A 13617-nucleotide genomic window follows, 5' to 3' on the forward strand; every position below is an offset into this window, starting at 1 on the left:
AGGCTTTCCAATAACTGGGCCTTTAAAAACTGGCTTTCAATATAAGAACGGGCTTGTAAAATAATTAAGTGAGGTGGGCTGTATTCCCATCCGGGTCCATTACAAGCCTCGCAAAAACTTGTGGGTTTTGTTTTGTTACTATTTTTATTTTTATTTTTTTTACTTTGTATTTTGTCGGTCTTTGAATTACGTAAACTTAAAAAGTTAGATGGAACAAACCCTTCATACATTTATTGTCATCAACACCCACTTACTTAAAATCCTATCTTTGATTTTATCACATGAAAATGAAAGCAAGATTTTGTGCTCACATTACAATTTGGGAAGCCATGATGGGCTCAGTGTTGTCAATTTCTACCTAGTTTGTCATTTTTTCGGAGAATTGAAGAAAAAGAGCACCGTACATTATTCCTTTACAATACGCAAATGGGTGTGTTTTGTTAAAGAAAATAATTCATGGGGGACAGAATTGTTATTGAGACAATAATAAAAGGCCAAAAGCAAAGAAAGATATTACAACACAAACAAACCACCATCAATTTGGATTGAGTTCACATTTTATTAGAAAGGAATTATTGATTTAGGAGACCTTAATCTTGATTTTTAATTAATTTCAAATTAATAGATACTTTTTGGGATAAATATCTTTGTATAGCTCTCTCTATCACCTTCATATCCACAATATTCACTTGTATTTTTTTTTTTTCTTTTAATTATTAAGGCCCCTCGGCCCTCTCTCATCCTTTATTAATGAAAACGACTTCAGAACAGAGCAGATAATCTCACCTTGTAAAATAAAATACATTAGTGCACGTGTTATATCCCCCCTTGTCTACTGCAACAACATTTCAGTTAAATTATCCAAATTATTTCCACAATTTCGATTGTAGTTTTGATGCGAACTTTCAGAGAACAACACTTAAAAAATTAGTATTTAAAATCGTATAAATATTATATTAAAATTTTATATTTTTTAATATTATTATTCATATTTTAGAATTATAACAAAAAAATATAAGAATAACTAAAATACTAAATTCTAAGTTTTATATCTTATACTTAAAATTCTAAGTTTATTCATAAAATAAAATTTCAAAATATTTGGCTCTTGTTGTAGCAAAAGAATGGACTAAGATGGCTATCCATAATAGTATATGTATAATTTGTATACACGGATAATAATATATTATTATATAATTAGATATTATTTTATTTTTAAATTTTAATTATTTAATTATATAATAACATATCATTATTTATATATAAAATTATATACATAACACTACTGAAATGAGTATAAAGTGTGAGACATATAATTAGAAACATAAAATGTAGCCTCTATGACAAAGACAATCTTAAAGGTCCAACAATTCTTTGTAGTAGGTTACAAGCCATCAGCGAAACCTTTATTATTTGTCACTCCACTGCTAAATATATTTATTTATTTTATACAAACTTGAAAGTGTATTAGGAGTCGCCACTGTACACAGAATTTTTTTTTTTTTAACTTAAAAAATAATTATTTAAATAAAAAGTTGACATATACAGGACCTGGTCCCTAGTTCCCAATTCCCCCTTTTGCTTGAAATTGAATGGCCTGGCCGGGGCGGCGACATTATATTCCATTGTTAACAATAAAAATAATCACACATTTTAAGCTAAAATTTTATGAAGTTTATAAATATTGTCACTGTCTGATAAATAAAGTTACTTATAGACAACCAATCAAATTTATCACTTTATGCTATTATATACTAATTAAATAATTAGTCACATAAAATAAAGTAAGATAGAAACTTTGTCTGGTCTCCTATCCCCTCCACATCGTCCCTCCTGTGCCCCCACAACCGGCCATCGCTCTCACCTCTTCTTCTCTCTTTATTACTTTCCTCCGTTTTTATTATTTCTTACTCTCTATTTCATCAATCGGTTTCATTATTTTGCTATCTCTCTCTCTCTCTCTTACATATAATAATAATAAAAATAATATATCCGTTACATCAGTTTACATTCAAAGTTCTTCTTTATGATAATGGAAGCATCCAAAGTTTGAATACTGATATTGTTTTATATTCCAACCGATAGGCAATTTTCACTATTTCTTAAGGAAAAGAAAAGTTATATTTTATTTATATATTTTTTTTTAAGAAATAACCGGTGGTGTTATGAAAAAATAAAGAAAAAGAAATATTCTTAAAAAGGTCGAAAGGAAAATGAAGTAAGTTAGGCGAAATGGGAACGTCATCCCCGTAAGTAACGTTCCATCTTCACCTAACTAGAGTCACGTAACCAGCGTGATAAGACGTAACCAATCCTCCAATTTCCAAAACTGTCCAAATAGTCTGGCATTTACCTGCAAACCCCACGTGGCAAAGGGTCCCACCACAACGCGTGGCAACGAGCCACTGCATCTCCGGCCCAAATCGATTTCTGCTGAACTTTAAACCAAATTCAAAAGGCATTTGAAGTCCACCAATGAGATGAGAAAAGCGAGTCTGACGTGGAACAATAGAAGCAGGTTAAATAAAATAGATAAATTAAGGGCGTGTTTGGATGAAGAGGGAGACAAGGGCTACGGTCTGTGGGCTAGGGGTCACAGTAGAGGAAGAGAGATTAAGGAAAGGTGGGAGTTGCATATGAGAGAGGAGGCACAAAAAGCATGAGCCCACATATTGGTTTGGTGTAAACGAAGCAGGGGACATGCTATGGGGCCGAAATTTTAAGAAAGAAAGAAAGAGAGAGCGTATGACATTTTTTTATTAATTATTTGGGCGGGTTTTTCGAGCCTAACTAAACAACAGACCAAATAAAGCAGTCGGTCAAGAAGTTGAAGAATACTTGCTATTATTAAAAATATTTTGTATTTTAGATTTTAGACAAGACGTGAGTAACTTCTGGGTGGCAACAGTGATGTTTTAGTTTTACCTTGTTGCTATCCTATCCTTCCTTATGTTTAGTTTTAACCCTCACCTACCACTTATTTTGTTGGTGCATGGTTCCCGATGTTTTCTAAAACTAAATAGAGAAAGACGGATATACCAAAGGCAAAAAAGATAAATATACGAGACACAATGGACACACAGGATGGTACGTTATGATTCTTAATTTGTACACCCTTGGCTTTTAAGAGTCTGGCCCAAAATGACTTTGCTAGTTTTGAAAAGACGATTGAGTCGCTGGAATTTGAGTGAGCGGTGGAGATAAACGCACATTTTATTCAAACTTTAATTTTGATGTACTGGAGTGGTCAGTGGTCACCACTGCTCACCCAATTCCAATAATGCTTGCGTTGCGTACGCTAGACCTTCCATGCTACTTCACGTGCTATTTGTTTCAAATATCTTGTGTGGCTGTCCTATGTAATGTAATTGAGCACTTGTGAAATGAAACACACAATAACATTTATTTTTTCATTCAAAGCCTTGTTCAAACTTTGCAAGAATACGAAAGCGGTCCGATCGCTATCAAAGAATCGTGAGCTAGAGACAATAGGACTAGGAGCTGAGCTTTCTTTAGTAACATTGATTCTCCATGAAGAGAAGATCTATTTTTCTTTTTTATTTATCTTATTATTAATAAAAAAATTTCTGTGTGACTAAAAGGACATTGCAAATACTAATTTACTTAAAAGTTAATTAGATTGAAATTGAAGCTTCTTTTAAATTCTAATACATTTTTACTCTCACATGGTGCGTTGTGTACAGTCCATGAGACCCTCTTCCATATTTCTCAGCTTATCATCACTGAAAACACAAACTTTATCCCTACATCTCTTAAGATACAATCAATAATTTGAAATTTTGCCTCTAGACCCTCTAAAATTTGCCTATTGATTGCCTTAAATCAATCACATATTAACGGCTCATTATTGATCTCTTGCTTAATCCCACCAATGTAATACTTGATAACTAAATTTACTCACTCCATGAAAATCTCTTGTAATTTTCTGTGAGATGAAATATGTGATAGAGAATTTGATAACTAAAGGCATTTGCTACTACATTAGTTTCGCCAAGTGATATATAATCTCACAATTATAGTTTTTTACTAACTTTAACAATTTTCACTTTTTCATATATAACTCCTTTAACCTTTTATATTCAATATAAATATTACAGTTAATCCTTTCAAAATTTTCACGACAAATATTTTTATTGTAAATTCTTGAGTATGTGTGAAGTATCTATTTTTATATTCCTTTTAAGTTATTTAAAGTCATGTATTATTACTTTACCATTTTGAATCAATACAACTCTTAGTCTATTGTGTGAGACATTTAAATAAATATTAATATTCATATTATTCTTACAAAAATGAATAACTTGTATCTAGGGCTAGACTCGAGCTCAAGCTATTCTTGATACAAAACGACGTCGTTTTGATAACAAAAAACGAGCTGAACTCAAGCTCAAACTCGACTTGGTCGAGCCCCAAACAAGCCGACCTTAGCTTAGCTTGAATTCAGTTCAGTTCGAATCTAATCCTATTTGTATCTAGTTAGTTACATCGTGAGTATCATTTCGTAAGTTTAGTCAAATATCAAATTTATCATATAACATGTGGTTTCATCATATGCAAACAATTGGTAATTTTTTAAATAAATTCATGGTAAATTTTTTTTTAAAATTATTTGAGTGGGGAAAAACTCTAGTAAAGTGGAGGGGATATGATGAATTGAATTAATCAGTGCTAACAACATATTTAATAATATAATAGAACTATATATATATATATATTTGGTATATAAATATATACACATATAGATGAATTAATATATGATTGAATGATTTTGAATTAATGATATAATAATACTCAATCATATAATAATATATCTATATGGGAATATATTTGTATATAAAATATGATTATAAAATAAAATTGAAAACATTATTGAAATCAGAATGACTTACCTAGACCGTACATCCTAACTCTCCCATATGCCACAACTTATGTGCATTTTTTTTGACACAGAATATTATGCCTTATCATCTCCATGTCTATTTATATACATGAATGATGTTTAAATTATTTAATATTCAAAAAATTCATCTTAAAATATCCATTATTCTCTGAAAAAAACAAACTAAATCATCGGGTAGAATGATAAATGGGCGGAGGGTAAAAGGGTTATCATGATCCGAAATTTCCTCGTTTGAAAAGGAGCTTGAACAAAATTGCTGAGGTGGCAGAGAGGGAAAGCCAAAAAGAAGAATAGTTTGGTTTGGAGATTGGGTTTGGACTGGATTGCATTGAGTTGGAGATAGAGAAGGGAAGGGTAAATAAGTGAATGACAAAATAAAATAAAGCAATAGAAAATTTAAGTTAATTTCCGGACAAAGATTCCTCCATTTGTTGCTTTAGTTTAGTCCATACATTTCATACACAACGCAACTGACTGCTAATGGACAATACATATGGGTCCCACTCACTTACTTCTTCTCCTGCTCATCTCTAGCCAGCCACTCACTCCCACTTTCCCCATTCATACATCCATGTGACTTGCCCTTTCAATTTCTCGCCCTTTTCGTCCCTTGTAATTTCTCCTCAAACACGCGGTGTTTCGCCCCCTTCTCGGTCATACATATGTCACATTAGGTCAGGGTTAGCCATGGCTACTATGTTAAATATTTTTCCAATTGGATTTTTTTCTTAATTACGGTATTAAATCAAATTCAAAATTTACTTCAAATTTTTAATTAAATTTGAATAATTTTAAAATAAGTTTGGTGAATTTAGTTTGGATCCAGCCCGATTGTGTCCGCCCTACGACCTAAAATTTTAATGAAAAAGTTAATTTTCCATATAAAGAAATACTTGAATTGGTTTCTCATTGCATGTTGCATGGGTATTAATTAATTAATTAATAAGAAGAGCTGAGTATGTATGTTAGTTATAACAAACTGGTTCATCAAATACAGTGTTCCCCCACTAATCCCCATAATTTAAGCATCCCATTCAATTGAGGTGATATTTGTAGGCCTAATACAAATGGAAAAAGCATTAACAATTTTGAAAATATTTGTATCAAAATATCAACTTTGATTGACTAAATTTGATAGTTGGTGTTGATATCTCATCTTGATGAATTCTTGTTACATAAAATCAACCTAATTTTAGTCAAGAATACAAATTTTCTGATTATTGCCCTTGATTTAGACTTTACTTGTTAATTTGTGACACTTCATTGCTCTATGAACAATTCTTTATTTGCAAAATTAATGAGAAATTAATTGCAAAGAAGGCGATAGAAACTATATGAGTAACCCACTTTCGATTTCATTGTCATCCATTTCATTCTTACGACAACGGGAATTGCAAGCAAATGAAACTTTCAATGCTATTATTTAATTCAGTCTATTATTAAATTTTAAAATTAAATATCTATTACGTCAGTTTAACTTTGACTGGCTAGCTGCAAATATTCATACTGGCCCAATAAGTCATTTTCGTTCAAAGGTTTGATAAAATCTCATACTTTTAAACGTTAATTATAAAAACTTCAAAATATTATTATTTTAATTAAAAATAAAATTATTATTTAATAAAAAATATTTAAAAAATTAAAAATTTATTATATCATTTTTTAAATTTAAAATTAAAAAAAAATTAATTTTCTTTATAATTTTTTAACATGTTAAAAATAATAAATTTTACCATCTTCAACGCATTCTCTTTTTCCCTCTCATCTTAGTCAGAAGACAAAAAAGATAATGAATCATTTTTATCTTTTACATAAAATATTTATGTGATCTTGATTTAATAATAATAATAATAATAATAATTTATATTTATATATTTAATTGGATATTATTTTACAGATTTGTTATAGGAAGAACTTGATTGTAAAACTGTAACCATTTCATCACAATTCACAATTTTCCAAATTCAGTACATTAGCGTTGGGCTAAATTCTTAATTTAATTAGAGATAACCTTATCCCAGTCCTCATTCATTTGGTAATGTATTCAGTTAATTATTTAAAACGTTATTCAATCGTATACCGTGCACGTCTGACACATTTACATCGGCCACCTAAGTCCATAGCCTTCTCAATTGGTCCCATACTATAAGCTTAATTATTTCAACATGTTTGATCCAATATTAAGTACATTTATGTTGACATCAGACCAGTTGCCTTCTTTGTATTTGACAGTCCAAACAAAGCCTTAACTCAGTCTATCCTGTAAAATGCGTTCGCAATTTTGCAGGCACGAGATATAAGCGACTCGCGATATGTTATGTTAAGCTGTGCTGGTGAAAACCGCCATTCAGGTTTCAGAGAGTTTGTTTCGTATCCTACCACCCAGGCGCACGCTAGACATTGGCAATGCGAAGGAGTGAGAGGAGTACCAGAAAGCAAAATAATCTAAATTGCGCTGAGTGTGTTAATTACTCATAGTCTACTACCCCTTCACATCCGTCCAAACCTGCCTGTTAATAGCACGACAAGGCCACTTTCCCTAAAAAACAGAACAGCTTTCCCACTAACGTCAGGACAAACGTCGTTACCTGCAAGCCAATCATACCTTGACACATTTCAAGGTGTCCCCACTTGACGCCGTTAACCCGAAGCAAAGCCGCCTTTATTAATGAATTAAGTCATTAACCTCCCCGGACCCAATCATGTCGCGTTATCTGGTCCCAAAGGGATCACCGGCTGTAAAATGTTGGAGTCACTGGTTAAAAATTGACCGTAATTGAAATGATTGTATCTAATTTTGACCACTTTGGTTTAGTCTCTCTCAATTGCACATTGCCAGGCACAAGCATACAAACACAATACAACACAAACAACGCCTGGAGATAGAAAGAGAAAAAGAAGAGTCTGTGTACGAGCTCTGCCTCTGGCGCCTGTAATTGATAGCTCTGCTGGGTTGCAGAAGAGACAGAGCAAGATAGTGACGAGAGAGAGAGAGAGAGTCTTAGCAGATTTGACGCTTAAATCGAGATAATACGTCGTGGATTTGTTGCGGAGAGGGTGAAATTTTGCTTTTATAGGTCCCTGGGTGCGGCGTTGTGAGCTTATCAGATGACATATCTGAGTTTAGAGATTTGAATTGTAGGAATGATGGCCACTACTTCTTCAGAGGTGTCAATAAAGACTTCCCACCAGAATTCTGAGAGTCCTATGAAAGGGCAGAAAGGTAATTTCGCTTTACCGGTACCGGATTTTTTTGAATTTACGGCTCAGTTTTTTAGCTGATATTTTCGATCTGTTTCACTCCTTTTTTTTTTTTAATTTCGTTTATTTAGTTATGAACCCCGAAACGGCGCTGTACAAGGAGCTTTGGCATGCATGCGCGGGTCCTTTAGTCACCGTGCCTCGTGAAAAGGAGCTTGTGTACTACTTTCCTCAAGGTCACATAGAGCAGGTTCTACACATTTTTGGGATTTAATTTTGAATATGTTGCATTATATTTTCTTTTTTTCATGAATATTTGAGTTTTTTTGTCTAATTTGCGTGATATAATTGGTTAATAATCAATGAATTAGGTCGAAGCTTCAACCAATCAATTCGCTGACCAGCAAATGCCAATTTATGATCTTCGCTCAAAGATACTGTGTCGCGTGATTAACGTGCAGTTACAGGTATTTAGGGTTTTAGTTCATTTTTTCTCAAATCTTGCATTTTAAGATATTATTATTGGTGATAAATTGTTTTTATGTATAGGCTGAACCAGACACTGACGAGGTTTTTGCTCAAGTGACTTTGCTTCCTGAGCTAAACGTACGTGTTGTCCTTTATCCTGGTCTCTCAACTGGTGTGATTAGTTTTATGACGGGAATTGTTCTTTTGTACTAATTGTTGGATTTTTCTTGCTATTATTAGCAAGATGAGAACGCTGTAGAGAAAGAGCCACCTCCTCCACCATCTCCAAGGTTTCATGCGCATTCCTTTTGTAAGACGCTAACCGCGTCAGATACGAGTACTCATGGTGGGTTTTCTGTGCTCAGACGGCATGCGGATGAATGTCTTCCACCGCTGGTTAGTTATATATGTATATTTTTAAAATTTAAAATTTTGTTTGTATTTCCTGTTTAAGTATTTCGTAGAAATTGCGGAGATGCTGAGACGGTGGGTTTAATCTCTTTTGTGACAGGACATGTCACGGCAGCCTCCTACCCAGGAGTTGGTTGCCAAGGATTTGCATGGAAATGAGTGGCGGTTCCGGCATATCTTTAGGGGTAAGGCGATTTTTATGATTATTATCATGATGTGTGAAACATTCCTCATGTGATGTTTGCATATGGATGCCCTGACTTTAGGACTGTTAATAATCCTATTAGATGAAGTATTCTGAGGTTTATATTTTATGGATGTTCAATTGTTCATGTTTATGGATATATCAGGTCAACCACGTAGGCACTTGCTACAAAGTGGTTGGAGTGTTTTTGTTAGCTCAAAAAGGCTGGTAGCAGGGGATGCATTTATATTTCTGAGGTTTGTTGTCTACATTTATATGAAACCCAGTCTTCTAAGCTTTACCATTATTTTTCTGTCTTAATTAGACCAATGCATGACTGAATTTTTACTTTCAGAGGTGAGAATGATGAACTTCGTGTTGGTGTGAGACGTGCAATGAGGCAACAGGGTAACGTTCCATCCTCTGTCATATCCAGTCACAGCATGCATCTTGGTGTCCTTGCCACTGCATGGCATGCAGTCTCCACTGGAACCATGTTCACAGTTTACTACAAGCCTAGGTACGAGGTTTATGTTGTATATCCACCACTTGGTGTGGGTCATTGGATTATTTGTTGGACTCATTGTAATTAATTTCCCATAACCTATATAATTATAGACTCTGTATTTAAATCGTTGTGGGCTTTAGCTTTGCATGAGAAGTGAGAATGTTGCAGATGTTATTTTAATGATCGATTTCTAGTATTAGATCATTTGAGGTATTACTTTATAATTCAATGGCAGGATGTCCCCTTCTTTCTTACAGTGGAAGTTCTTGGTTTAAGATCTCTGATGGTTTGATTTTGCAGGACAAGCCCAGCAGAATTTATTGTTCCCTTAGATCAGTACATGGAATCTGTTAAGAGCAATTATTCAATTGGAATGAGATTCAAAATGACATTTGAAGGCGAGGAGGCTCCTGAGCGGAGGTACAGTTTTGTGGTTGATGTTATTCTACTTCTACTGAAAAAGAATCTCCTCATTGTTAACCAGTTTTGAAAGTTAGAAGTGTATTAATATTTACATGATGTTTAGTAATGTTTTTTTTGCTCTCCCGTTTTCCCTTGTATTTCCTTATTTTTTGTGGATTTTCTGCCTGCTGTTGACTATTTCTTCTTCTTCACATATGAACTATCCGATTTGATTGCTCAATTGATTCTCTTTGAAGGTTTACTGGCACCATTATTGGAATTGAAGATGCTGACCCCCAAAGGTGGAGAGATTCCAAGTGGAGATGCCTCAAGGTAGTATTAGCTTTAATGAAACATGTGTGTTGCCGTTTTCATTGATGCTTAATGGCAAACCTTTATTTTCCCATTTAGGTGAGATGGGACGAGACTTCTTCCATACCTAGGCCGGAAAGAGTTTCACCTTGGAAGATAGAGCCTGCACTGGCTCCTCTGGCACTCAATCCACTTCCAATGCCTAGGCCCAAAAGGCCCAGATCAAACATGGTTCCCTCTTCACTTGACTCATCTGTTCTGACAAGGGAAGGTACTGTAATAGTGAGGCAACTTCTTATTTTTCAGTTTTTGTATACTTCCCCCTGTATCTACTCTTAAAGATCTAGTGAGATTTGACTCTACATTCTGCTACATTGATTAGGCTCATCTAAGGTAAATGTAGACCCTTCATCAACTACTGGATTTTCAAGGGTCTTTCAAGGTCAAGAATTCTCAACCTTGAGAGGCAATTTTGCTGAGAGAGATAGCAATGAGTCTGATACGGCTGAGAAGTCTGTTGTCTGGCCGCCTTCACTTGATGAAGAGAAGATTGATGTGTTTTCTGCTTCAAGAAGATATGGGTCTGAGAACTGGGTGCCAGCAGGGAGGCATGAACTACCTTATACAGATTTGCTGTCTGGCTTTGGTACAAACACTGATTCTATCGTTGGGTATATTCCATCCATTGATCAATCCTTAAAATCGGTAGTTCCAGTGAGAAAGAGCTTTCTGGATCAAGAGGGAAAATTTAACTTGCTTGCCTATCCATGGTCTTTGATGCCCTCTAGTCTCTCGCTTAAGTTGTCAGAGTCTAATGCAAAGGTTCCAGTTCAAGGTGGTGATGTAAATTATCAAGCACGAGGGAATGCTGGATATGGTGCGTTCAGTGACTATCCCACTCATCAGAGTCGTAGAATTGAGCACTTTAAAGGAAACTGGCTTATGCCTCCTCTGCCCCCATCTCACTTTGAAAATATAGCTCATTCAAGGGAGTTGATGCAGAAACCTATATTGGTAGAGGACCACGAGGCTGGAAAATCTAAAGACTGCAAGCTCTTTGGTATTCCCCTCTTCAGCAGTTGTGGCACACCAGAGCCAGCTGTATCTCATCAATACATGAAGAATGAGCCAGTGGGCCACATGCATCACCAATTTCATGCGCCTGAATCTGATCCCAAGTCAGATCTATCTAAGAGCCCAAAATTAGCAGATGATAGTGCTGGTGTTTGTGAGCCAGAGAAACCGTCACAGGTTTGTCAGCCTCATGTAAAGGATGTTCGTAGCAAGTTTCAGAGTGGATCATCTAGGAGTTGTACAAAGGTATTCTGCTGTCTTTATATCACACAAGGATCTGATGTGGAATCTTGGTTGAGTTTTAAACACTCACTCAAATCTTTCCAATTTCAGGTTCACAAGCAGGGAATTGCACTTGGTAGGTCTGTGGACCTTTCAAAGTTCAACAATTATGAGGAATTGATTGCTGAATTAGATCAGTTGTTTGAATTTTGTGGTGAGCTGATGGCTCCAAAAAAGAACTGGCTCATTATATACACTGATGATGAGGGTGACATTATGCTCGTTGGAGACGATCCCTGGCCGTAAGGATTCTTTCAGTGCACTTCCTATGCTTCTTGTGTTATCTTTTTCATAATTAGTCTTCATTTGACGAATGGTTTATCTGGTGTTGAATCAGGGAATTTTGTGGCATGGTCCGCAAAATTTTCATCTATACCAGGGAGGAGGTCCAGAAGATGAAACCAGGGTCATTACTTTCAAAGGGTGACGAGAACCTATCCGTCGGGGAAGGTGCAGATGCAAAAGAAGTGAAACATCAATCATTCCCTTCAGCATGTAATGGTGAAAATTGTTAGGAAATGGCTTCCATGGATTCTGGGTAAGTTTCTAGGTGTATTTTCTGTATGTTCTATTTTTAGAACAGCCGGATGCAGTACATCTTCATTTCTGAAATTGTTTCTTAGAGAGGAGAAATCACATGTTTCAACTGGCTGGTGGACCTTCTATTTTTCTTCAGGCCCGTGGAATTGATTATATTTATTTTGACATGTTCCATCTTCTGTCATCCTAAAGATTTCTTTCTGTGGATAACGTGGTCCTTCTGCTCTTCCTATGTTAGGCTTTGGGTGGTGTATTAGAGAGATTCGTCAGCCATTCTTGGTTGGAAATATGCAGTAATAGAGATGGATAAGAGTCTGCAGCAATATAAACGGCACTCATATCCAATTTTGGACATGGTGTGTGGTCAGACCTATATAAATGCATTATAATGTGTAGCTCGAATATTGAGCATGGCAATTCTAGGCTTTGCTTGAGTAAGCATGGTATCACCTCTTGTACATAGTCAGTCATAAATGTAAGCAGCAGTGTAAGTGTATACAGCGTGTCATGTCATTTTGGATAATCATAAAATCAGCTTGTAACCCCGCAATTAGTTGGTTTTCTTGCTTCAGTCTTCATTGACGCAATTTTGCTATGATTTTTTTTTAGTTCCAAAAATAAAATAGATCTAGTGAAAAAGAATAGAATCAGTAAATTCTCTTGGTGTGGGTGGGGCAAGCTTCATGCAAAGGAGAGTTCAACAAAACTCAGTAAAAGTCTGAACCGATTATCTTCTGGAATGAGTAGTAGGGGTAGTAATAAGTTGGTGAGGCCAACTGGCAGATAGACATCGCCATTGCAGTGTGGCATATGTTTATTTGTTGAAATTCTATTTGCGGTGGCTTTCCACATCCTTGAATCTCTGGTTTCGCATATGTTTATTTGTTGAAATTCTATTAAAACAGATATAGGTACATGTTTGATTAGTGTTGGAATTCTGTTTTAAGACAGAAATGGATAGTGAATTAAGAATGGATGGATTATTATTTCATTGTTTACGGAATAGAATCAAATGTGAGATCGGTAGACAAAAGTCCTCTTGCCATTCAAATATTTCATAAAAGTTGAAAATTATTACTAATTCTTTAGCTAAAACGCTGGAGCAATAACACAATAGGCATCATGATCGTCATGAATGTAACAGCCCACTGATGGAGTTTCTAACCTTCTGAATGGTGTTAAGGTTTTCACAAGTGTTGAAGGTAAGGGGTAAGGGCAGAATTGTCATTATTTGAGTTACTTGATTATATTCAAATGTAACTCCCAAGTATGATAAATTTAATTCAAGCAATGTGAAAGATAAAATCATCTAAT

The 13617-nt window shown here is 34.9% G+C and overlaps 1 protein-coding gene across 1 annotated transcript; it reads left to right on the forward strand.

Moving 5' to 3' along the window:
* The first annotated feature begins 7741 nt into the window (after positions 1-7741).
* LOC123216813 (auxin response factor 2B-like) lies at positions 7742-12874 on the forward strand. Its single transcript, XM_044637396.1, has 15 exons — positions 7742-8144; positions 8254-8372; positions 8494-8589; positions 8672-8728; positions 8831-8986; positions 9102-9186; positions 9352-9442; positions 9541-9705; positions 9994-10113; positions 10353-10428; positions 10507-10678; positions 10790-11727; positions 11815-12005; positions 12101-12301; positions 12542-12874. The coding sequence occupies exons 1-14, from the start codon at positions 8066-8068 to the stop codon at positions 12276-12278; spliced, it is 2523 nt and encodes an 840-aa protein (XP_044493331.1). The 5' UTR covers positions 7742-8065; the 3' UTR covers positions 12279-12301; positions 12542-12874.
* The last annotated feature ends 743 nt before the right edge of the window (positions 12875-13617 follow it).

Source organism: Mangifera indica, chromosome 5 (assembly GCF_011075055.1).
Source record: "Mangifera indica cultivar Alphonso chromosome 5, CATAS_Mindica_2.1, whole genome shotgun sequence".
NCBI lineage: Eukaryota > Viridiplantae > Streptophyta > Magnoliopsida > Sapindales > Anacardiaceae > Mangifera > Mangifera indica.

What these genes read in the sequence shown, in the direction of transcription:
- LOC123216813 (XM_044637396.1), top strand. Translation starts at nt 8,066, where the DNA reads ATGATGGCCACTACTTCTTCAGAGGTGTCAATAAAGACTTCCCACCAG. An exon ending in TGATTAACGTGCAGTTACAG is followed by an intron (nt 8,590 to 8,671) that starts GTATTTAGGGTT and finishes TTTTATGTATAG; the next exon opens with GCTGAACCAGACACTGACGA. An exon ending in GTTGGAGACGATCCCTGGCC is followed by an intron (nt 12,006 to 12,100) that starts GTAAGGATTCTT and finishes GTGTTGAATCAG; the next exon opens with GGAATTTTGTGGCATGGTCC.